Source organism: Solea senegalensis, linkage group LG2, assembly GCF_019176455.1.
Source record: "Solea senegalensis isolate Sse05_10M linkage group LG2, IFAPA_SoseM_1, whole genome shotgun sequence".
Classification (NCBI taxonomy): domain Eukaryota; kingdom Metazoa; phylum Chordata; class Actinopteri; order Pleuronectiformes; family Soleidae; genus Solea; species Solea senegalensis.
The window spans coordinates 17,998,375-18,021,088 of record NC_058022.1 but is presented as its reverse complement, the minus strand read 5'-3'; the positions used below and the strand labels follow the sequence as shown (position 1 = coordinate 18,021,088).

General features: G+C 38.6%; 1 protein-coding gene across 1 annotated transcript in view; it reads right to left on the bottom strand.

Moving 5' to 3' along the window:
* pdia5 (protein disulfide isomerase family A, member 5) overlaps positions 1–22,714 on the bottom strand; it is a 52,555-nt gene that overhangs the window by 28,919 nt on the left and 922 nt on the right. The window contains exons 2-9 of the mRNA XM_044018532.1: positions 16,207–16,333; positions 13,152–13,239; positions 7,049–7,132; positions 6,845–6,890; positions 5,660–5,752; positions 4,860–4,920; positions 3,991–4,058; positions 1,711–1,802 (exon numbers count right to left, since the gene is read on the bottom strand). Of these exons, the coding sequence (XP_043874467.1) occupies positions 1,711–1,802; positions 3,991–4,058; positions 4,860–4,920; positions 5,660–5,752; positions 6,845–6,890; positions 7,049–7,132; positions 13,152–13,239; positions 16,207–16,333 (659 nt within the window). The remainder of the gene's footprint in view (positions 1–1,710; positions 1,803–3,990; positions 4,059–4,859; positions 4,921–5,659; positions 5,753–6,844; positions 6,891–7,048; positions 7,133–13,151; positions 13,240–16,206; positions 16,334–22,714) is intronic.

Sequence of the window (22,714 nt, the reverse complement as noted above, 5' to 3'; positions counted from 1 at the left end):
GACTACTGCAGTGGAGATTGGCTGCTGGGAAATCAATCAGTGTGATTTATGACCAACTCTTTATGCACTTGCTTTATCTCTGCTGCTGTAAAGCACACTGAAACTTTGTGAAATCAAGTTGAGGAAATGTCAAATAAATGTCATTTGTCCAACAGTTTTACACCTTTTTTCCCTGTTAAAAGACTAAGAAGCTGGAACAGTTCCATTCTGATTCGTAATTCAATCAGTAGAAGGTGCGATGTGCTGTTGAGTCTGTTAGTGAGGTTTCTGAATCTGCACGACTGAGAAGGTAAAAGACCTTGAGCAGCGAGTGCACAGGCGAGATAACTCCGGCGGCGTGGATGCTGATTTAGCCTGCAGTGATTAGCTGCCGTTTATCAGTGAGGGGCTCATTACTGAAACCAATGGGCTTGGAGTGTCGTTAGCTTCCCCTGCGCTGACACTAATGTGCTCCGGGCTAACAGACTTGCTCTGGCTCATGACTGCAGTGTGGTGCACGGGCTTGTGCCCACATTCACACAATGCATATGTAAGAAAGTGCACACATACTGTCTAACCACAGAAGCATTTTATCAGTCCCAGTCTAATTAAAAGGCCAGACTGAAATGAGTGAGTGTTTAATGCGGAAATTGGGTTGATAAAGCCGGCACAGGAGGAATAAGACGCAAACTACACAGAGCACCAGTCAACAACACTGTGAATATGAAGACTGTGCAGAGATGCTCTTGCTGAGGGGAGGTCTACATTAACAAACACTATCAGGCAAACTCTCAGCCCCTACTGTGTATATTGCTACAAGCGTTAAGTCTGTGTGAAGCTGCATTGCTTATTTAAATCACAAAGACTTGAAAGCAAACTGAAATTATCAGATTAAAATAATAAAAAAAAAAGGGTGCATACATTTCTTCCAAATGCAAAAATGAAACTCAGAGGTCAAGTGCTAAATAAATGTTACATGTGGCCTTAAGGTGTTCTTAAAGATGAAAACTCTGTGAAACACTATGGAAGGCCTTTACTTAGTCTGACATGTTAATTAAAACTGCTGACTCGTTTTTAACAGGGGCCCTGTGTGCATGAAAAGCAGCCTCTGCATTCATGTCGGAGGGGAAGGCGACACAGGCAGTGTGGCTCCTGAAGCAGAGGGCTCCCGCAGAAATAACAAGCACAGAGTTGTACAGCAAAAAGTTCAACTTTGCTCACCTTCTGTCACAACACAACACCTTCTCCAGAGTGAGACACAGCACTGGCCAAGCTAAATTGCACAATTTTGACCAACCAGAACTTTTACAATAAACAAAGAGCAACACAGACGCATCACAGCTAAGAACCAAGTGCAAGGGACCGTTGTTGTATTTATGTTTTAAATAATAACTTGACTGACAAAATCTATCAAAAAGAACGTTTAATAATTACTGATTAATATATTTTCCTCTGACAAATTACATCAGCTCGATTTCCAAGCAGCGTTACAGCTGTGAGACAGTCACCCAGAATCCTTGACCCTCTCCTGTGAGTTAGCTTTTTCAAAGGGAATACCAGAGGATTCAAAAGTTTGTCAGAGACTTTACAAGCTTTAAGGCTGCTGCCAACATGTCTGCTGGTGTTCAAGAGAGACCTGGGATGCAGTGTCTCTTTGAAGTGACCCTACTCTTATGTTCTGAGCCCTGGCAGTGAGGAATGAGCCTAAAGTGAGCCCAGGATTTGACTCACTCAAAGTAGCAGAAGGTTGGGTAGCCTTTGACGTTGTATTCCTGCTTGAGGCCATCAAATTCAGCCGGGTGCACATTCATCCCTGCCAGCACCTTTAAAAAACACAAAACAAAGGAGAAAAGAAGGAATGGGTTGTCAGGGAGGTAAAGAAAAATGGCAGAGGAGAGACAACAAAGAGAAAGGACATTAAACAACAGGTCAGTCATCATCAAAGGGCTCAAAAGTTTAAAGATGGATTACTCAAAGTATGAAAAGAGACACAGATCTAATTATTATTGATGAGAAAGCGATTTGCAAACACTCACTTTTTGGGCCTGACTTTTAAATTGCATTTGGATTTTGAGACACAAAGATCATTTGCGGCAGCTAAACAGTACTGGTCTAACACCTGATTTACTTAATTCATTCAAAAGCATTTAGCCAGTGAACAGTGCTCTAAATTGATAAATGTATATATGCTGGAATTTCACATTTGCTTTGAATTGTAGCTGAAGGGTAGCGTTTAGCTAAAGATAACGCTAATCTCAGTGTGACAGTGACATTGAAATCATCCAGTGAACTTGCAAGTAAGCATATTAAAATATTAGTAATGCATACACAGGGCAAGTGGAAGTTGTTTTCATTATTGATGTAGATCTGTGTAATTCAAAAATATTTAATATGAAAAGAGGACACAGATATTCACCACTTCTAAACAAGTTTGCGGTCATGGTATGATATTATGTGTTAAACTATTTATAGTAATAAATAAGTAAGGTTTGGCATGAGAAACATGTCATTCATTTTGAATGTATTTTGTCATGGTTAAAGGCTTTAGCGAGAGGATCATCCAACACCCAGAGTGTTTTTGAGGTCTCTCATCTTAGTGAAACACAACACATCAGAAAGAAAGACCAATTCAGTATTCGAATTTCTGTTTTCTCTGCGGCATAATCTCTTGTAATACTCCCAAAATTTCAGCTGCGCACACACACACACACACAAACTTGTCTACTTCATTACCCATAAGCTCTGTCTAATAAACAGACATGCACCGAAATGATCTTGTCACAGCTTGTGAGACAAGCACAGTGCACCGATTCGCTTCTTTGTCTGCTCAGGCAGTGGCCTTTCCATTCTCATCGTGCAGGATGTTCACGGTCAGACGTGTTCTGATTCTTGTTTATGAAAGCAAGAGATTTGCTTCACTAAACGATCACATTTGTGCAGTGCTGTTAAAACCTACTAAAACAGCAGCGAACAGAGCACAACCTCACCCTGCTCCCCATCAAGTTCGCTCGCGATTGTAAGATTTTCTGCAAACACGAGTCTTTAGGGATCCCATGAGACCAGTGAGTAGACAGAAAATGTGATGAAAACAGGGAAAGTTGGGGAGTAGCCACAAAGACCTGGCAGATTAAACTGACATGTAATTAATACAGAGGTTGTAAACAGGAAGGATGTTTGCCCTTGTTGCTGTAGGTACTGGGTAAAAACCAACTAAGATGTTTAATGTGGTCACTGATAATGGCCCCCTTTACACCTGGTATTAACATGCATCTCTGCTGTCCACATCGAGGTCCGATCGTATCCGATCACAGTCCCCTTCTGTATGCTGTCATGTGAAGTTGTGCTATTGCATGGACTCATATTTGCTTTTAGAAGCAGGGGAAGAAGTTGTCTTTGACAAGCTGAAAACCAACGAATGCAGAGGAGGCTGTGCAGTTTTTTTCCACCACTGTCACGTTAGCTATGTGTATCTCCGCTGTGCTCAGTTGTTGTGAGTGGAGCGGAGACGCATTGCATTCACGCTTCTGTTCAATCTGGTCACAACGCGTCTCAGACCACCTCCTGAAGTTGTTTGGCAGATCAGATAGCAATCTGTGTATTTACACCTGTACTTACAAGTGGTAAGGCTATCCAATTGCAATCACATCACAAAAAACTTGAGTGCTGGGTAAGATTGGTAGGCTTTGAATGATCTACAATAATAGTTGTTCTATTGACGCAAACAAAAACAAATAACAAGTGAAGTGAAGAGTTGATCCAAGCTCTGAAATGCCTTTAAGGGCGGCCTGGTTTATTACTACCCTGCTGTATCACAATCTATTGTACAAATGTTAAGGTATTCGACCTATCAGAAATCTTGAAGGAAATATCAACAAGAATAGTTCTTATTTTTTGACGCTGAAAAATCTCTTCTAATCTGCAAATGTCAGAGAAAGACGCCAGCAAATCAAAGGCAGCTATCGCAACAAGACTGTTGACCAAGTGTGCAAGGGAAAGACTTAGCAAACTTACATATTTTCCTTTCGTCTCTGTGGCTGCTTGTTGAAAGATGGGCTGCATTCTCTTACATACACCACACCCTGCAACCAAAATGCAGAACAGAGCACCAGAAGTTATTTGAAAGAACTCATAGAAACCAAAACTCTAAGACAATCGCTGTGACTGTCAAAAGATTTCTCATCATCTGCACAGGAAATGTCAATTTGCAGGAAAGATATAGTGTAGTGTACTGAAAACACAACAACAATAATAATTGAGCACAATACATAGAAGAGTCAATTGCATGTATTTATTCTCGACCAACAATAGCAGACAATACTTGTTTAAGTATTGCTGAAACAACCAGTGGGTTAAATTGCTAGCAATTCATTGAATGTCATTTTACTGATCTTGAAGCCTTTCAATGCAGAAACATCATTTTTTTGTTTGCTGCACAAAACAAAACAAGCGATTTCAACATGTCACTCAGACCTCTGGGTACATGTGACAAAATATTTGAACAGTTTGTTGACAAAGGGAACAATTAAAAATAAATAAGAGATTATACAATAGCGATCAAAATAATTAGTTGCAGTCCTATTCATGATTAGTAAACTGTGCAGTAAGATGAGAAACTGCATTGCCAGGTATGATGAATGTTTACACATCACAGTATTGACTATGATGTGTTGCGCTGCCAAGTGCAACTCATTTTATTGATCTAGTCCACATAGTGTATACTCTCTTAAATTAAAGAATCGTATATGGTTCAGTCCGTGAAAAACATGGACTCTCCTGATATGGTGCAACAAGTGAAATCAGTCTAGCATGGACAGCTTCCCTAGTAGCTTTCCCCATCAGCTGCTTACAAATAATTATAATTATAATTATAACAGACTCACAGGGAGCATAGAACATCATGAGGATCGGCCTCTCTTCTTTCTTCAGCAGCTTCCTGAAATCCTTTAAGAGAGAGAGAGAGAGAGAGAGAGAGAGAGAGAGTAGGTATGAGGATGAAGAGACTTTATAATAAATGCTATATTTGTCCAAGAAACATCACTAATAATTGGCTGAAAGACAAAATGAATACAGCAGATCCTCAGCTTGCACCATGGTAGCAAAAAAAATAAATCAGTTCATCTTTGCTTCTCAGCAGGCAAAAAAAACAGGAAAAAAAACAAGCAGGTAGATTAGCCCACATCCTGGTTACCATTCCTCATCATAACTTTCATGAGCTCAGCTACTTCCTAAAAAGCCAACAGTCGGCACATATTTTGTTGACATGTTCATCAAGCCTCCAGGCACAAGGGGATGGACAGGCAAATAGTGCCAGAAGTGCTGTTCATCAAATTATAGGGCTTTTAAAATGTATCGTAGGTTGGATGGGATTGAAAATAGCAGGGGGTTTCAAAAACGAGGATAAAAGTCTGACCTGGGCTGCATGAGAGTGATCTAGAAAGGTTTTTTTTTCTGTGGAAGAACAGGACTGTGTTTGCAAACACCTCTTTGATGTTAAAGCCCTGATATGCTACTTTTTTAATGAGGTTTTGTTATGCAGACGTGGACAGGCTGCTGTGTCAGCTTCTGTAGCTGACTCAACTCTCAACAGGACAGAAGAGTGGAAGTGAAGCCTCCACTGTTGCACTCCACTAATCATCAGTGTTCCACTGCAGCCCAGAAGGTTGTTTAGGACACCACTTACTTTTTCTGTTTCTACGTGGACGATGTCTTTTGCCTCAGGATTCTCTTCCCACAGTGGGGGCCCTGACGGGTCTTTTAAGAATGCTACCATAGACTGCAAAACAGAAAAGAAACATCAGAATGATGAAGATTTGATGATCTTAACAAATCTAAATGATCCTGGCGACAGTAGAGTGGTGGGTAATGATTTACACGACTGCTGTAGCAGAAGTCACTCCTGTAGGCAGTGCCAGATGGAAGCTTCTATACATCAACATGCTTGTACATCCAAGTATGCGTCAGAGCTATTTCAGTACCTTCAAGTGCCTGGTAATGGACTAGGTAAATCGTCTTATAAATTTAGTGAAGCATATGCCTGCAGACGGTGGGAAATATTTCATGATGGCAGCACTATAACAATGACAGCGAGGACACAGGTGGAATACTTAACGATTAGAATGTTATTGCTGGGATTATTTTGGAACCATTTAAACTGAAGGTTTTGGTGTTTTATGGTTTCAGAGGCCCTTCCATCTGTCAGAAGAATAAACAGGGCAAACACTAGCAAACAGAATAAAAACAATTACAGGAGACAAATAGGAAGCAGCTGTCAAATTTTCCCATGATGGGTTTCAGAGGACAAAATTTAACAGAGAGAGTCACGTCTAGATAATTTAGAGGATCTTTATTTAGGCTTAACATCTTTTTTTCCCTGCTGGATTTTAAATCACAAAATTGCAATATTACTGGTCTATTGAAGTATGAGCCAGTAAATAGTAATAATGCTGATTAAAGACCCGCACACATAGAATATTCCTAATTTATGTTATACAAATTCTTTGAGAAAGCAACTACATCATGCCATGTACAGTATGTTGAGTGATATACAGTTGCTCTGCATACAAGTATCTGCACAATTTTTGTTTGTCAAAGGCTTCAAGCAGCAGCTACCGAGTTGTTACCAAAAATGCTTCAGCTGCCTAGTTTTTAGATAAACATTTCTTTATACTCTCAGGAACTAGGTTTCAAATTACTTTATATTGTTTGAAATACTTCAAACAAAAAAGGGCCTAAACATCAAGCAGCCACACACATACACTGTATTTGACTCTAATGAGTCTTAAGACAAGTCAATCAACAGAACGACTGTGGTACTCGTGAACGGAATGCCCATGTAAAGAATGCAGTATTGAGGCTGAGCGTTCACCTTAAATGTAGCAGGTCTGTTGTACTCTGTGTGAAACGTCCCATCTCTGCAAGACAAATCAGACTCTGTGCTCACAACAGCGGAGGAAAACAGTGAATAACATGGTTCTTAAGCGGCAGACGTGGCATTACTTTCCAGAAAGCAGTGAAGTGTGTGGAGGAGTGTAACAGTGTCTGACAGCAAGCTCAGTTTGTGGTTACTCACTTGTAATGGAGCAGCTCTGCTCCTCCACGTTTGGAGCTTGGGTCCACTTTCACTTTCTTACAGAGCTTACGGCCCTCTGAATCTCTGAAAAGGGTTTAAGAAGAAAAGGAGAAAAAAGCCAAATGCTCAACAAATGATTGAACGAAAATAAGCTCCTTCTTGTGAAGGTGAAAAGAAATGCAGTAATGTGTTTGATTAAAATGTTATTTTGCTCAACTAAAACACTTTCACTATAAAAGAAAAAAATAAATAAAACTAGACTGCAAATATCCGTCTAGACGTATTTTATTGATTATATTTAAATTCAGGCAACTTTTCGTTTAATAAAATTTTCCCGCAGTTCAAAATCTGCTACCATTATTCATATATTCATTGTTTTTAATCATGTGAACATGAACATATTTGTCTGGTTCACACAGAAAGAAGATGCTGAATGGAGCCATAACTGCGTCATCATTTCACACCAATTTATTTGCATGTATAGTCATATAAACAGAGTGTCCTGCTCTAATTCTTGGTTTAATACATGTAGACAAACACACACACACATATATTACGTAATGGGGATAAAAAGTTGATTATACAAGCTATGTCCTGTACACTGCGTCAGCATACAAACATCCTCTGGTGGTTAGGGGCTCATTTCTGTAATTCAAAAGGGCTGTAGTTGGAAAGGAAATAAATATGCATCTAGCCACCTACACATACTTCACACCTTATACAGAGAGGCACTATGAACAGCATGAAGCACTGTTCCTCTTCTGCAATAAAAGAACCAAGGCAAAAATGTATTCATTTAGAGAGAGGGAAAGCGGAAGACCTCTGCTGAGGAGAAAGCCTGATGCCAACAATTTCAAAGAAGAGGAATTCAATTATGGCTCCACGGCGAACCCAATAAATGTTCAGCCTCGTTTTGCATTGCACAAGGAAGAGTAAATCTGTATGTGCATGTATTGACAGACTATAATTCCTTGTGCTCAATGTCATATACTGCTGACTCATACGGGCAGATGGCACCAGACAGGGCACACCAGGAGCAGATGTGACCTCGACACTTATTTAGACACGATGCACAGTCATCCGAATCGAAACCAGTCTGCTGCGTCCAACTCCCTGCAACACTGCCATACAGAGGGATTCAAAAACGATCGTGTCAAAGAAAACCTTCACCAATAGAAATTAGACCACAAAGCTTAATTGAAGTACTTGAAGATATAATGTCAACTAAAACTTGAAGAGAGATGCCAATAAAGAAACCACATGGAGACAACAATTGAAGTTGTAGCTGTGTTTGACAACATTGAAAAAGGAAGAGCTGCTGCTTGTTTAAAAGCAAGACAACTGATGCATCATCTTTTTGCTAGGATATGGTTTTAAGTTTTTTGCTATTTTTGTTTTTCTGACATTAGTCCAAAAAATACTAGACAGATGAATCACAAATAAAAGAAATGGAAGTTGAAAGCCTGGCAAGTCAGTGTTTTTCTGCAACTGATCCAGAATCTATCCACCAACAAACAGCCTGATCTGATATTGTTCCAAACAATTAAAATATTTTGGGTGTCTCATGGCTTTGTGCCTTAATGTACTGCTGTTGCTTTTTTTCATCTTACCTCTCTGTTTTTGAAAATACTTAAAGTTAAGTTTAAAAGCACTGGTAAAACCTACTCTCACATTTTCTGATCATATTCTGTGTACGTAGTGTCGCGAGCAAGATATTTCAGTTCAAATGCAGTTTTAAAAACCCAACACCAAAAACAACTTCAGATAATCATCTACATACAGCTTTAGAGCTCTGATAAGGTAGTATGTCAATACAATCTAATATCTATATCTATAGATATCTATCTATACTTGAACTTGAAGTTGTTGTGGATAAGTAATGCAAAAGATATCGTTAATTATAATTGGTAAAACTATTTACCAATTATCTATTGTAGCCACTCCCCCTCTCACTCACACAGCACTGTGAGTGAGACAAGGCGCCATAACGCTGAAGCAGGTGGCGAACGCAGTACTCGACTGGCAAGTAACGCTGCACCATCAAACTGAGGCAGATAACAAATGCAGTGCCCCCAACCACAGACTCTTCACCCCACTCCACTCTGGGAGGCGTTACAGGTCTCTCCGCAATCGAACCAGTAGGTTCAGAGGAAGCTTCTTTCCTATATATATATGTCATCCTACTGAACTCCAGCTCTGCATCCCCAACCAACTGTTATGCAACCATGTAGTTCAATTTTCCATATTTATTGTATGCCATTATGTCAGTATCAGTACTTTCTACCACACACAAATAAAAATGTCACGGAACTTTTGCTGTGTAATAGTAACAATGAGCACTCAAACACACCAAACCAACAATTACTAAAAACACACACAAAAACAGATTTTTCAAGGGCACTGCACTAGTTTACTTAATTCCTTACTCTTTAACAATGTTTTTTAACACCTAATCAATATGCATCTACTTCATAGATTGCTGCCAAATTGATATTATGTACCTGCAACATCACACCATGGTTTCATAGTAGCTGTGACAGTGATTTTTTTTATATTGCCCAACCCTTTTTTTAATACACTGTGACTTAGTAGTGAAAAAATGAATTGAAGTGCACAGTGACAGCATTAAATATCACCGGCTAGTGTTAAATGGCACTTTTTGAATGAATGACTGAATAGGCCACATGGTTGGACACAGGCCATTTGTCGTTGGTCATCACCTGCACAGTAAAAGTGACTGGAAGGAAAAAAATGCTATTGTGTTTTTGAACTTCAGTTTCTATGACTGACAAAGTGGTCTTCCATCCCAAAACACCAGGAAGCCAGTGCACGTAAGAATGACTCATGTATGTCAGAATGACTAATGTCCAGGACAAAAACAACAGAAGCTATAAATGGAACTTTATCAGAGGCCCGGTGACAACTGCTGTGCAGTCGTTGCGTCAGCAAGTGCAAAATTGCTAATGCTATTGTAAGTAGGCAGTCTATGACTGATAAAATACAAGGTACTGCATGAGAGGGGGTAGAGCAGGATGAAAAGACTGATGGAAAGTAACAAGGTACTGTCTGACAAACAGATGAGGTGGTGGAGGGTAAAAACACTGCAGATAACACCAAGAAAAACTCACCAAAACTATCCAATCAAATCATGTATTGTTAGAATTCATTGTTATAGCACAAAAGTGGGAGAAAGGGTCACTTATTTAAAAGACAAACTTGACATTGCGGGTTTTTTCTTTAGTGTTCATTTAGCTCACAGGACGCTACACCTGAAGTATTAAGTGAGGTTGTTGACCTTTAATAAAGCCTTGTATGCCTCGGGTTTAGAGATTAATTTCAGCAATTAAAATTTCATGTGGTTTGATTAACTGAATGAACAGTCCTTTTGCTGCCTAATCATGACGGTTTTGACCATGATCTAACAGACACTGAAGTTAAATTACAACTTTCTCAGCAGTGCTGCAGTAGCAATGTACTCAGTGGGTTCATTGCATTAATGGGGCACTGGTGAGACTTATTTGGAGAAGAAATAAGCCAAATAATTACATATACTATGTATATAATATACATTTGCTACATTTTCACCCCCAAATGAATTAGCAGATAAAATGATTACACTGTTGCAACCTTTTACATTTAATGGAATATAAAATAGTTAATTGTGAATATTCACACCATATTGTTTCATTCATAGATACTGGTAATCTCAAGCTAATAAAAACTAAAAGAAACAATGGTTATTGAGTTAATTACAATTTCATACATTTTGAATTATTAAGTTAGGCCTAATGTGTAATCCCTGTGAAGAAAACATAACACATTTTATTGTTTTTGATTTGATGACACAAGCTAGAAATACTTATAGCAAGGAGACAGTAAAGCATTACATTGGGTCACTATCAGCATCAATCCTTTTGTAATGCAAAGAGGACGATACCCTTGATGTCATTTAAAACACAAATCCAATACATACTGTGATTATTTGTGCTACATATTTCCCACTGATCCAGACAGAACACTTTTCAGATGTTGAATGTCTGTTGTAAAGTTTCAGAGAAAGGGACGCAAGGCAACACATTCCCTTCCTGTATGAGATCATTCATCCCTCTGGTGCATCCCAGTTGGCCAACACTGAGGTTCCCTGTCATCTGTTCAAAGTGTGTCATTCTGGCCTTGGTGGCCCTCATCCTTGGCAGGACTGACCATTCTCAAGCTGCGATATGCTCTCGGCTCTCTCTCCCTCGCTGTCCCCCACAAGCTCTCAGCTAGGGTTTGAAGCTGCTCCACTGGAGATGCTGGAAAAATATGCCAAACAGCACAATGCTGTGCTATAGAGCCTGGCACCAGATCCATGTGCCCTGCAGTGATGAACCCGTCTCGCTCGAGCTCTCCTGGTGGGAATCTGGCCTGGTATAAATCTTTGCTTAACATAAACACACTTTAGCATGCTGAGATTGATGAAGATGGAAGGCAGAAATGATATCAGATTTTCCCACACAAAAATAGAAACTGGATCTTTAAAGACAAATGTGGATACTTTTGACAAGTTTAGAGTTGTTGTTTTTTCCTTTTAGTCCTCATGGTCCTCTTTTCCAGATGAGCTTGAGAGAAATTTTGAATGCTGCAATAAGCTTCAGGTGTCAAAGGGGAGTTACTGCCTTCCTCACAGTTTCCAGATTTATGATTTAAAAAAAAAAAAGTTCCTCTGTGGTGAAGATGACATGCAGTTGATGGGGTTGACAGGTATGGGAAGAAGGAATAGGAAGTGTAACTAAACACGAGGAAAGGCAGAAAGAACAACAAACTAGAATGAAAGCACTCGGGAGCAAAGCAAGCTGCGCTTAGAGAGAAAACAATATGTGACGGTATCTTGGGAGTATCTGGCATTTCCTTTATGTAAACACATCTGCAGTGTGGGCTGGAGATAGATTAGCTCTCGTAAGAGAGATGACATAAATAATAAGGAAAACAGTGTGTGGAGTATGAAAACAAATAATGTTGATATGAATGAATGACACTGCAACTAAAATTACCTTTTCATTTAACGGATTACCTGCTGGTTATTTTTCACGAACAAATACACTTAAGAAAAATGTCACAAATACAGTGATATGCTATTAAAACAAACAAACAAATAATATAACTGTACATGAGTGGCATTTTACCTGTTGCATGTTACCTGAGTATTACACAGTAAACCCACTGAAGTGGGATATATATATTGGAATGTCTTTAAAACACCGACTCTGTCAAGTGGGGGCTAAAGCTAAATAATATTTTAAGAAAATTATTAATGGTTCAAGTTAATGATGATATTCAATTGTTTTCTTTCATTAATTTTACATTAAACTTTTACATTAAAGAACAAAAAGCAGCAAACTTCATAGTCAGGAGGCTGTAAGTAAAGCTTGTTTTTGCTCATTTAGTCTTGAAAAGTGAAACTTTCTACTTATGTGTACTCCTGTATCAGGTACCTAAAGTTAACACTAAATGTCAGATTCTGTGGCTTCTGTTTACTTAGTCTTGGAGAGCTCCTGATGCCGGTCATTTTGTTTAAAAGCAAGGTATGAAAAACAACGCAACGCTTCACTGGTACCAAAATTGTAGGTGTTAACACACTAGCCATTAAAAAAATCATTTCAGCACTCTACATAAGTGTGATACCACTGATCAGCGATAGCTCTAACACACCACTTTTTTGTGGCATGCATAAAACCAACATCAAATGTCACCATCTGTGTTCACCGGAGGGGAAAAAAACATCAGTCTATACTAAACACATACATTTACAACAAACATGTAGTCAAAGAGAACAGAAATAGTGCCAAGATGTGTAACACATTAGACCCAAAGCTTCAATGGCTGCCATAATGAGTGGTCTACCATCAAATTGTGCATGTACAAAAGAAACAGTGGAACAAGACCTTTTAGAGCCTGGTGGAAAAGCAATAAATTGTGCAAATGGATGGCAGTGCAAATTGCTCTGTCTTTATAAGAGCCACTGACAAAATCCTTAGACAGAAAAGGGCATGTTGTTGATAAAGGCTGTGAGTCAATGGGCATGACAGAGAGAGGAGATAGCGTTTTTTAACCCTCGACTTACCCACAGTTGACCCAGGCAATGGTCCCTTGGCCTTTTACCGTCTGGGCCACATCTGACAGCAGTTTCAGGTGGGAGTCCCCTGATGTCGCTACAGACACAGAGACGAAACCATGATCAGTCTTTTCCCAAAACCATTCAATAGCTCAGGACAACACAGAGCCTGGAGACATAGAGGATGCTGTCATGTCAAACACAGGACAGTGGATTTGAGTTTCACTGGCGCACAGTATCTTACTAAAGCACCAAGTGACGAAGAGAGAGATCACAGCGTGTGGGTTAGAGGGGTGATGGGGGAGCGTTTTCTCATACCTTTCACCGGATGGGTGAGGGACGGGGCTTAAGTTACATCAGCTTTCAACATCTTACAATAGTGTGACTAACCGGGAGACTGGAGGATTATATTCTCTGCCACTATGGAAGCACACCCACTTTTCGGCCAAAGGGGGATGGCACAGAGGGTGCTATTTGGCAAACTATAGCTTGTATGTGCTCCATCCGGCTTACTAGGGTCTGAGTAGGGAATGAGTAATAATGAATATTGAAGGAACAGTTCTTAGGAACAGTCACTCAAAGTTGAACATGCACTGGGCCGCACATTTTAATGGAGGATACAAGACCTATGGCAAAGCTGAGCACTTTTTGCTGGACCAGACAGTAATGACTTCAGACGGCCCGATGAGCTTCTAAGCAGTCTATTTCGTCGACACTTAATATTAGGGAACGCATATTCACTATTAACTACGTGCTTACTAACATATCTAAGTAGCATACTAGCCCTTTATTAGTAATTATTAAGCATGTATTAATACCTTATTTTACATAATCGTATTCTAACTCTATTACGACATGAATTAAGATTTTTCCTAAATGTGTGTTAATGCGTGCTTAATATCTACCAATAAAGCGCTAGTGTGCTACTTATATGCATGTTAGTAAGCACCTAATTAATGGTGAATATGTGTTCCCTAATATAAATATTTTTTAACCTTCAAATTTAAACTTGGCCCCCCCAAGTTCAAATGGATTGCTTACTAGCACATTGTAAACCATGAAGATCATCAACCTCTGTCAAGGAAGACACAAATAGTTCATGACCACAGGGAACCTGCACACCTTACCTTGTCAGAGAAAAAATTCTGCTGAGCTGTTCAGGTTTTTTTGTGTTAGGAAAGAACAGGAACCTGGGTGCAATAAACTGTTCCGGCTAAAACAACAGCACACAGTAATATTACTGATTTTGATCAGATACAGTGAGCAACGTAGATTCCTTTGAGTAAAGTAAACAATGTGTAATATTCTGGTCCTTGTGCAACACAATAAATCACTGTTATACTCCCCGAAACCAAAAATGTGTGTATTAACTGCATGAAGTGAGTATTTCCTCTCAATGATGCAGGCCATGGCTATATTTAGAGTTAGGGGGAATTGCCAAGACTCCCTAAAGTACTGTCATGTACCAGGTGAGTCAGAAACATCCAGCAATTAAGTCTCATCTTATTACTATGTACGCCACAGAAGTGGAGCTCGTCGATTTTTTTTTTTTAGAAGCTCATTGATGGACAATAACACAAACCCAACAGGGATGCGAGTAACTGCACAGTAACTGTGAGAGGTTTTCAAGTAAGTAAGAAACTGTCTCTTCTTAAGACCACAAAATTGTAGATGTAAAGTATTTGGTTGGTGAGAGGGACATGCTCCCAATTTTGGTGGGTCACCACAGTGTATTAATTTTCCACATTGTTGATTGTTACACCAGACATCCTTCATTAAGCAACCATCTCCCCCTTAATCCAGGGTTTGGACCGGCACCAGGAGGACAAATTCGTACCCCCAGTGGCTGAACATATATAAGGCAATTTTTGAGGGTTGAATCTTCTTACTGGATTTCTGCCTGGGAATTTGCACAGGCAGAAATCCAGAATGAAGAGAGGAACATTTGGCATCTTGAAAGGAGAGGCTTTAGCCACTGATTAATCAGAGCTACAGCTCAGTACATGAAAGCTTTAACCACTGACCGAAGGCAGATAGATATGGAGCATGAATTATGAAACAAATAAGTAGCTGTGGGGTTTTTGTGTGTCCTTTGCTGCTTATCATAGGTTAGAAGGACACTTTGAAAATGTGTAATATCAAAGAGGTTCTTTATCAAACTTGCAGAGCACTTCTCTCTTTCTTAGAAATATGCAAATGAAAGTAGAAATCAAATCTAATGGGTGCATTATAGGATCCCTAAAGTTGTAAGAAAACAAAATGTTTTATAACTCTGCAGATTTGAGTTTCTATTTAACAGCTTTAGACTCTAATTCTACAAGATAAGTGTTTCCAAGTTCATTACTGAGACACACTTCGGTGCTCATTTTAAAGCAGCATACAGGCTAAAGGGGCAGAATAATATGTTTTAAGAGACTGTGGTATAGCATTTTTAATTAACTAGATCAGATTTGTGCCTCTGTGAAAGTGCCTATGTCCCACTCTTATTACAGAGTGATCAAATACATTTTAATTAATTTGGTGTTTTAAGTTTTCCGCTTACTCCCCCACATTTGGCAGAGATGGCAATTAAATGGCATCTTACATCTCTAACTTGGAGCAAAACACAATGTTTGACTCATAATACATGAATCATTTTCACACTTACATTTCCTGATTGTAATTGTGTAATAATGCACTTATACAAGTACTTAATGATGTTAAAAAAAACATACCTAGAGATAAAAATATGAAGATGTAACAACTGTAAAATATACAAATGGTCAACATACTGCGTGTCTGTGAAACACCAAATGTTATTATGCTTTCCAGAACTCCACATCATCCTCTAAAGTGATGCGTTATTTCAGAGTGTTTCACATGATCCAATAATATGTCATGATCCATTACTATGATTGCCTGGCAGGACTGCTGTCCCTGCGTCCTCTGCTGACAGAAACATTGGATTCTCAACAAAAAAAAAACAAACAGTAGTGACAGTAACTTACATTCCACGAGACAATTTATTAATATCATTACATTCACCACGTGTATATTACGGACAAATCTACAACCCATTTTGTACCTGTCTTTGTGTAGAGCACCAGAACGTTGGTTCTCGTCCTGAGGAGCTTCTTGAAGTCTTTGTGGTCACTGACCTTCTCTATGAGAGGAGACACCTTCACAGCCTCCAGCACAGGAAGCAGCCACACCTGGGGAAATAAGGGGAGATAAGAATGACATTTACATGGCACATTTAACCTTTCCAGAGGCTCACCTGTTTTTACATCTCGGGGGTTCATTGAATCTTAATCAAATGGAGGAACTGGCAAGTTCAAGTAAATTATTAAAATAACATACACTGTATGCTTTTGAGAATATGAGAGGAGTAACAGTGAAATGGGAAACTCACATTACAAAGAGATGATAAGCCACTGATAGAGAAACAGCCTATGCGATCAATAAATGCAAGAGACTGCTTCGTTGCTCTGTTTGAACCAAAGCGGTACTGCTATTAGATTAATGATCGTCTGCTTCCAGCTATGTAGCAACATCATTTTCAGTGCCGACATAGAACGTAATCTCATTTGATACCACTACAGTAGTCCACTGAAGCCGCTTCTAATTGCCATAAACAAAATCAACACATTGAGCTTAACATTTACACTGACGCAGAAAGCCATTAGGAGCCTCAACACTGTGTTTATATAATTACAGATTTCTTTCCACCTACTGTGGCACAAACAAGATGGGATATTACTTCTAATTTTCAACCTGTACTAAAGGTGCCTTCAAAGACAACAACGGGTGGGTGCCTAAGGATCGTTAGTCTGAATGGCTCCTTTGACTTTCCAAACACCAGTAGTTCAGCTAATGGTGTGAAACACCTCATACGAGAAAGATTCCAGCGGCTTTTACTTAATCAAAGACAAATAAGAAAAGGAAAAAAGCTGATTTCCCTCAACCCAAGCCATATGAATTTAATTCTATGCATTCTAAGTCTCGGTGCCAACGGCGATCATTAAAAAGCCCTTACTTTCTACCAAGAGAGAACTAGATGAGGCACTAAACAGTGTCTGCTCGCTCAGCTGATCTTTCTTGACGAGTGATATCACATGGAATGAAAACAAACACCTGCAAGGCCCGTTGTGGTTGTTCTTCTAATGTAAATTTTATAAGAATCTTCAAATACTACACTGATAGCACTTAATTATCCTGGAAGAGCCGATGGGCTTAAAAGAAGATGGAGCAACAGTGTAAGTGCTAAATTACGCACTGTATGAGGATATATTTTGTGAGCTGGGGTGTTGCAGAGAAGCAGTGCAGAGCTGGACAGACATGGCAGGCCATCTCACTTATTAAAGTATTTTAATGGGCATTAAATCAGTGTGAGTGTGTGTGTGTGTGTGTGGCAGAGAGGGTAGTGTGGTATCACAATAGTGACTCCACATCGTGATGCACTTCAGCCATTGGCAAAGAGTACAATTTGCACAATTTGAAAGTATCTGTAACAAACGATACCCATTTCTAGTTATATGAAACAAACACACCTTACACCTGTAGCCTAAAATAAATACCTTCATTTGAGGCAGCTGAGAGTGACACTGATGATTTTGTTAAGTAACACTGCTGATGGACCAAAAACAATGTCTCATTAAGAAGAGAGTGAGAAATAAGTAGACTGTGCTGACAGTTTCACCACACAGCATTAGAGACAGGTATAGCAGCATTACTATACTGCTGTCAATTTTAGCTACAGTTCCATTATCACAGGCAGCTAAAACAAGACGTGAACGCAGAAAAGCAGCGTTACACAGAATATTGGCATAACGAGATGGGAGCAAGTAATAAAATTAAATGAATAATAAAAGGCAGGTGTGATGAGAATGTGAATGGTGAGACGTGATGAGAACTAGACTGGCACTGATTAATACAAACCATGATAGACTACAACACATAATAGTGATCTCTGTTATAGTTTTGAAATGATGAAAATGTAATCAATTAAATAAAATGAAGTAAAACATTGACCCTGTATGTAATGTTTGTGTCATAATGGTCAAAACCTCTCATTCAGTTATTTGGGTTGCAGCTCTGGTGACATGAAATCTGCACAATACTTCAAATTAGTGGCGAAGGTGCACAATGAATTCCATCCATTCATCCAACCATTTTCTACCACTTTATCCTCCACAGGAGGGTCGTGGGGGGTGCTGTGCCAATCTCCCTGGACAGTTCGCCTGTCCATCGCAGGGCCACGTATAGAGACAAACAACCTATTAACCATTCATTCTCACACCTACAGTCAATTTAGAGTGACAAATTTACCTAATCCCCATATTGCATGTTTTTTGGGATATGGGAGGAATCCAGAGCACATGGGGAGAACAAACAAACTCCATGCAGAAAGGCCCTTGTTCCACAATGGATTTCATTCGAGAAAAAGAAAAAGGCATAATCCTGAATTAGTCTGAATTTGACTAAATAAACTGTTGTACACATCCAAACAAGTCTGATCAATATCATAACACATGGTATTGAAATGTGGTTTTGAAACGCATTCAGATAGTGCTTTACCACATGTTAGTGTAGGTGTAAATACACCTGTTGCACTGAGGATGGATTGTAATCCAAACAACCAAACCACTGTTGGCTAGTAGTCAGAAATGTGTAACACAAGCATAAATTGCCTATTGCAGCAACTTCTCCAACCCAGCTATATAGCTATCAGGCCTTAGCTGCTAAACACAAGAAGAGAGTCCACTCCTCTGTAAAAAACTGTGGACGTTACTCAAGTCAATCATGGACCAATTAAAAATTAAACCATTTGAAACGTAAGCAAACACAGTAACTAAGGAGGATACAATCTGCCCCACTTTTTCCTATTCTCTCTTTTTTTGTTGCAGTCACAAAGACCAACATATCCAAGTAATTGACATCTGCCCCCCCATCTCAGCACAGCTACCCATCACTGAGCCATGTACCAGAGCAGCTCTGAAAGATCTCTTCACTCTGACATCACAGTGAGAGCCATTATAATGGTGCCACATTCATACCTCGCCCAACACAAACGTCTACCTCCACCATCACTGCCTCCTCAAACACACTGCAGGCAGACAGCCTCACCGTTTTAAAGCACATCCCAATTTAGTATAAACACACAGAAACAAATGTGTCCAGCTGGTACATGTGTTGGGTATGGGCAGGAATGTTATATACACAAAACAGAAAGAGAATTCACTTAAGTATAGTACCAAGTTCTGTCATTCATTTAAGAGCAATGTACCCTTTAAGCTGGTGATATGATTCAACGAAAATATTTGTATCAGTTTAATTGTGTACAGTGAGGTGACCATTCCTTTGCTGTCATCATACCCAAGCTAACCTCTAATTTTCACTCAATTACTGACCTAGGAGTTTTAAAAAGTATAACTTAAACTAATTTATTTCGAAATGCTTTTAATATTCAGTAGCACGATGACACATTTCCTCTACTCTTAATCGTTTATTTCTTATTTTAATGATTTGTTATCATCAGTGTTAAATAAATAAAAACCAAACTGAACGATGACACAATGGCACAAATTCACTTCAACAAAAACACATTACGAAACAATAATCCCGGCAACTATTTAACTTTTGAGGAGATCAGATCAAATCGATTGAAAAAAATCAACATTTATTTATTAATAATTAATACCATCATTACTTGCAGCCAATCTCACTACAATTGTTTAAACAAAAGCTGATCATTATGTAGATATTAACAATGGTAATGTTACATTAGTGCATTAATTGTAGTAACTCTTTGTGTAACTAATAAAACTGGCAAATGAGTGCATACACTGATACCGACACATCTGTGCTGTGATAAATCAGCCAGTTTTGACCAGCCAAATTGCTCAGTCACACTCACAACATTAAGAGGCAAGGGTTAAGTAAAACTGACAAATCCAGACTGTTGCAAAAGTGCACAAAACCTGAGCTCAGTTCAAATGCCACAATAGCTGCAAGCGGTCTTAAAAATTAAAAACTAAAATGTCACCATGACATGTTTAAGATCAAACTACTCAACCAAATCCATTATAATCACACTAACCTACTAGACACTCTTTCATGATGTGCTTCAAACATCAATGGGACATTCATTCATCTGCCATAAAACTGTGTCCTCCTCTCTCATTGCTGATAAAAACATGGTCCTTACTAAGCAGCAGGTGCCCAGTCCCTGCCTGCGTGCGTGCACGCTCCCTCCATCTGCCGTGACAAATCTGCGTAATAAATGGCATCCAGTTCTAGGGGCAGTACTGAATCAGCACAAATTGCACCAGTGTTTGTCAAGCACCTATTCCCATGACTAATGAGGCCGCCAGTTGTGTGTTGTTGTGTGTGGACAGGCTGATTGTAAAGGAAGCTACATGATGGCATCCGATAACACACACACACACAGCTGATTTAGTGGCTCTTTAGCTCTCAAATGAGCAGAAGAGCGATCAATTAGCAGCTTTTGCAACAATCACATTTCAGCAAGCAGCCATGGAAGTCAGGGGAGACGCATCGCTTACCAACATGCTGCTGCTCTGGGATAATACTTGATGTTGAACAACTAAACTTCTTATTAGTCTAAAAACTGGATGGGTGTGTTTCTGTGTGCCTTATGATCCAACGTGTTAACACTGTCCTAGTTTGCTCAGTAGCTCACACGTAGAACCAGTATTTAACACACTGTACCTGTTCACGTTAATAGTTTTGTCCTTAGGCAACTGTGGTTGCGGATGGATGATCTGTACTGACATCTGACTGACATACTTAGGGACAGTTTTAAGGCATTGTGAAGGCGATTCATTGCAATCATCTGATATTCTAGAATTTCAAACATTAAATCTACTGTGACATAATGTAATGAATACATTAATTGACAATGAAAACATGTTGCATGCCTGCTGGCAAATAAACTAAATCAACAAAATGTTATCTCTCCCAAGTTTTTTCATAAAAGAAACATTCACAGGTAGGTTTACTGTACGTTTATGTGATTATGCCGGTGAGTAATATTATTGCTGGACAATTCAATTTCCGTTCTATTACTTAACATTGAATTTGTAATAAAATGTTGCTGAAAGCAAGTAAAGTCACATATTGATCTTTTTTCCAAGATACATGAACAGGGTCATAGATTAAACAGGTCACTGTTTTTTAAATGAACCCAGTAAATAAATATATATATTTATTATATATATAGATAAAAGAGTCATACACAATATTAGAGAAACATGTGTCGTACTCATATTACATGTTCTGTCTGAATTTAAGTCCCAAACATTATTCACTTTCAATGATAGTGGCAGAAAAGTTGAACATTGTACTGTTTGGCATTGTGTCCATTTTAGCTGACATTCTAATCAAAGTACACAACTGTTCTGTGTCACAGTGTTGGCTCCAATTCATGTTCATTCATTCATTAATCACATTTACATGAGTCTGTTTAGGACCTGTATACATAGCCTACTTAGTTTATGACAATAAACCTAAGCAATGATTTACTCAAGAAAAGCATGGGTGGGAGACTTTAGACAGTCATTAACTCAAAGATTAAATAAAAGGGAAAACGTCATAGACCATGCACTTTCATGTTACAGCTAAGAGTTCGCACAATTAATCACATCATCAAGTTATATTCCATATGTTATGATCTGTGGCACAGGGTCAAAATATAAAGTAGTACAAAGAACAAAATGCACCAGGAAGCAAAGCAGGAAAGGCTGGAATGATTTTAGTTTAAGCTCCCTTACTACAAGTCATGCATTCATTCTCACATCGCATAAGTTGATGTATTTGTTCATTATATTATTTCATTATATATTTTTCTCCAATACTTCCAGATGCACATTTCAATCTGCAGTCCATGTTCTTAAATTCAGTTTGTGATAATGTGCAACTGGTTTTGTCAAGATTTTCAAAGAAGGTTGACAATTATGGGAAAGAGCTAAATAAGTTGACCTTTATATACAATATTTACCATTGACCAGGGCAGCAACTAACGATTATGTTCATAATCGATTCATCTGTCGATTATTTTGATGAATCGAGTAATTGTTTGGTTCAATAAATGTTCAAACCTCAAAATAGTGATGTTTTCAAATGTCTTGTTTTGTCCACAAACCAAAATGATTCAGTGTTATGTATGTATGTAATGATTTCCTTTGTTAAATAAAGCAAATAAACCAGTATTATTATTATACTTAAGAAGAAACGTGTTTTAATGAGATATGAATATATATAAATAATTTATAAATTAATGAATATTATATATATATATATGTATATATATATATATATATATATATATATACATATATATATATATATATATATATATATATATATATATATATATATAGCCCTACCCTTGACTGGTGAGGTCTTTGCAGTCATTTTTCAAGTTGAGAACTCACCAACATCCACTTTATGAGTATCATAAAGTGGATGTCATAGCCATAAGTAATAAGTAACCTCAGTCTACTGTCCATTAGACTAAGAATACTAAGGATAAACAGGAATCAGATAGGCTGCTATTACTAATGTTACAGATC